The 2,951-nt window shown below is 42.7% G+C and overlaps 1 protein-coding gene across 3 annotated transcripts in view; it reads left to right on the top strand.

Annotated features, from left to right (window-relative positions):
• RRBP1 (ribosome binding protein 1) overlaps positions 1–2,143 on the top strand; it is a 148,250-nt gene extending 146,107 nt beyond the window's left edge. For all 3 annotated transcript variants that reach the window (XM_085889088.1, XM_085889086.1, XM_085889087.1), the window contains one exon: positions 1,694–2,143. In XM_085889088.1, coding sequence (XP_085745214.1) covers positions 1,694–1,732 — 39 coding nt within the window. In that variant the 3' untranslated portion in view covers positions 1,733–2,143. The remainder of the gene's footprint in view (positions 1–1,693) is intronic.
• The last annotated feature ends 808 nt before the right edge of the window (positions 2,144–2,951 follow it).

Genomic DNA, 2,951 nt, shown 5'->3' with positions numbered 1-2,951 from the left:
TGTATCTCTTCTGGGGCACTGATCAACCACAGACTCGAGCGTGGCGTAGAATGTGTCCTTCATGGTGAGGTCACTCGCCTCAGTCAGAGCATAGACAGAGACCAGGGAAATGACACCCAAGGAGTGACGAATCCTTAGTCTCATAATACGCTCATTGACCGGTGTTACCTCAATTATCATTTGGGTCAGCTTATTGGACACAGCTGCAGCAACTCCTTGAGTATGGTAACCATCACAGCGACCAGACCAATAGTCGGTGTAACCACCCACCATTATCTCGCCGCAATCCGGTCTCCGAACCTCAGAGAGTGCTGCAATACTGATGTCCAAACGCTTGAGCTCAGATGATAACAGAGACAGGTGATCATCCTCTCTTAGATAGGACATTCCAGGCACCCACCCAAAGAGACCGCTGTCTGGTGGACGACACCTCAGCACCACTCCGACACACTCTCCCGCAATCTGACCCAGGGAGGTTACCCCGTGGTTTCCCTCCTTTCATCAAAGATTGGGGGTCCCGAAGGCTTTGCCCCAATCCCGTCATCCGGTGAGCTGCCCTGCGAAGGGAAGCTGCACAGGAGGTACTCCCACGGAGTGGGTTTTGAGATTTTTTTGCGTTTGTGTGTCTTGCGGAATGAAGGGTTTTACAGAGGCCGGAGTGCAAATCCTGCCACCAACCTCCTAATAAAAAAGTAACCCAACTGCAGGAGGACGTCCACAGACAGTTGGGCACTAGATATGGATGGCCGTTGGCTCACAAGGAGCTCCTCCACCCTTTGACAGGTTTTGTAATCCTGCTGGGTGTCCATATCCAAACACCCTCCTCACCAGAAAACCTGGTGGGGGAGACAGTTTAGTCGCCGACAACCTGACCATGGACCATGGAACATGTTAGTACAGGTTTAAATGGTACCTGTAGCAGGTCACAGATCTGACCTGACCTGACATCCTTGGATCCTGAGTTCAAATCCTGCTTTGCTGTTGAATTCATTCCAGGTGGGGTCGACTCTGCCTGTCATCCTTCCAAGGTCGGCAAAATGAGTACCAGCTTGCTGGTATCCTGTGTCGGAGTGGCGACCCGTCCAGGATTGTGTCCAATCCCCAAGGAGACTGCTTAATCATTTTTTTCAAAATTTTCCGGTGGGTGCATGCCCCCCAGACCACCCTAAAAAGAAATAATTCTGTTCGTTACTTTCCTTTTTGAAAAAATTCTGCATTTTCACCCATGGAAGTACCGACATCCAAAATTTATGACCTCTCGGTGCTACAGTCCAGCCATGAAGGAATAATGTACAAACACACAAGCACTTGAAAATATTTACAAGATTACATTATATTGGAGTACACCTTGGAGTGGATACTATATGCAATAATAGTTTAACTATTTTTCTTTGGGCTATTGTTTTCTTCCAACCAATTCTGATCATCCATTGTATTTACTTTATCAGTCTTGTAGAACTTTGGGGTCTCTCAGTCCTGTAGAACTATCAGTCCTATAGAAGCCAATTTAGTGATCATTTTGGAATGCAAATGAGTATTTTGCAGATAAGTACAAGTACCATTTGCCTACCTCCCTGAGGAATAAAACTATTATGGGAATGTGTATGGTTTTCATCTCGTTGTTCTTTGAGCATACTTTCCATGTTGCCATTTTAAAAAAAATATTCATCTATTTTTCCATTGCCCTGTGCAGGTGCAAGTCGAAGCAGTTGCAGATAGTAACTCTGTATGATACAGATGAAATGAACTCCAGCACACTGCCAAATACCACACATGGCACCGCGGTGCCCACCATCGGATCCGCGCTCACTGGCTACTCCGTTGCCCACGGGCAAACAATGAGTGCCAATTTATGCTTTGTGGAATAAAAAAAAATAAACCCTATCAGCCTTCAGGACCAACTTTATATTGTCTTTGCAATGTACAAGTATTTTATTACTCCCTGTTAGCTTTACCTTTTCTGCTCTTTTCAAGTGAGAAAATGTCTTGATTCTTTATGCCATGAGAAGTGCAATTTAATAGATCATAGTATATACATTACATTACATTCCTACCAGTGCCTTCTTCTGCTCTGCTGTATCTTTTCTGTTCAATTCGTTTGCTTTAATGACTTCGAATAAATGGCAATTCTTTTGGAAATCAATTAGGCTGTCATGCATGCCTAAATTTAAAAAAAACTGTTTGTGTGTATGTGTGTGTCTGTGTGTTAATAATGTTTGAACTGAAACTGCCACATGAGCTCAGAACAACCCAAGTGGGAGATGGGGATGGTGACGTGTTCAGTGCCAGTTGTGGAAACCGTGTACAGGTCAGTATAGATGAGTATAATTAGAATTAGTATCTAGTAGTGCAGTACTTTATAGCTGCATTAGTATTATGTAATAACCTGCCACAGTATATTCACAAAGCTACATTGGTAGTTCAGAGTACTACAGATAATACTAAAAAATATTGACTGCTTATGATGACATATAGCATTTTATATTCAAGAATACTTTCTTCTTCTCATGATACTATGTCATACTCTTCATAGTCATGTACCCTGTAGAACTTTAATAAATACCGTATTGTAATACCCTATTATACTTGCTATAAAGTTCCCGCATGATACCTAATTCTAACACTCGGTTCAAGGTGTGAGGTCATCACGTAGGATAGATTTGTGGGAGGGGTGTGGAGTTGGCATCACAGAGGCTGGGAGCCTTTTTGGGGGGAGAAGGGATGTGAAACAGGCTTGCAACCATTTTTTTTTTGATTAAGCTACTTCCTATTCACATATAATGTCTCAAACATCACACTAATCCAAAAGAACAGTGCAGTCACTGGCTCAGTAAACTAAAGATGTCAGACTGGTCACTCCTACTTTCAATGAAAATAAAGTTATCGTGGTTTTTTTTGTTGTTTTTTTTTACTTGGTATTAAAACTTGAGACTCATAGAAGGGCAAGTTAA

Source organism: Eptatretus burgeri, chromosome 7, assembly GCF_056783735.1.
Source record: "Eptatretus burgeri isolate ZD-2024b chromosome 7, Ebu_testis_v1, whole genome shotgun sequence".
Taxonomy (NCBI): Eukaryota; Metazoa; Chordata; class Myxini; order Myxiniformes; family Myxinidae; genus Eptatretus; species Eptatretus burgeri.
Note: the sequence above shows the minus strand (reverse complement) of the source record. Positions and strands in the feature narration are given on the sequence as shown.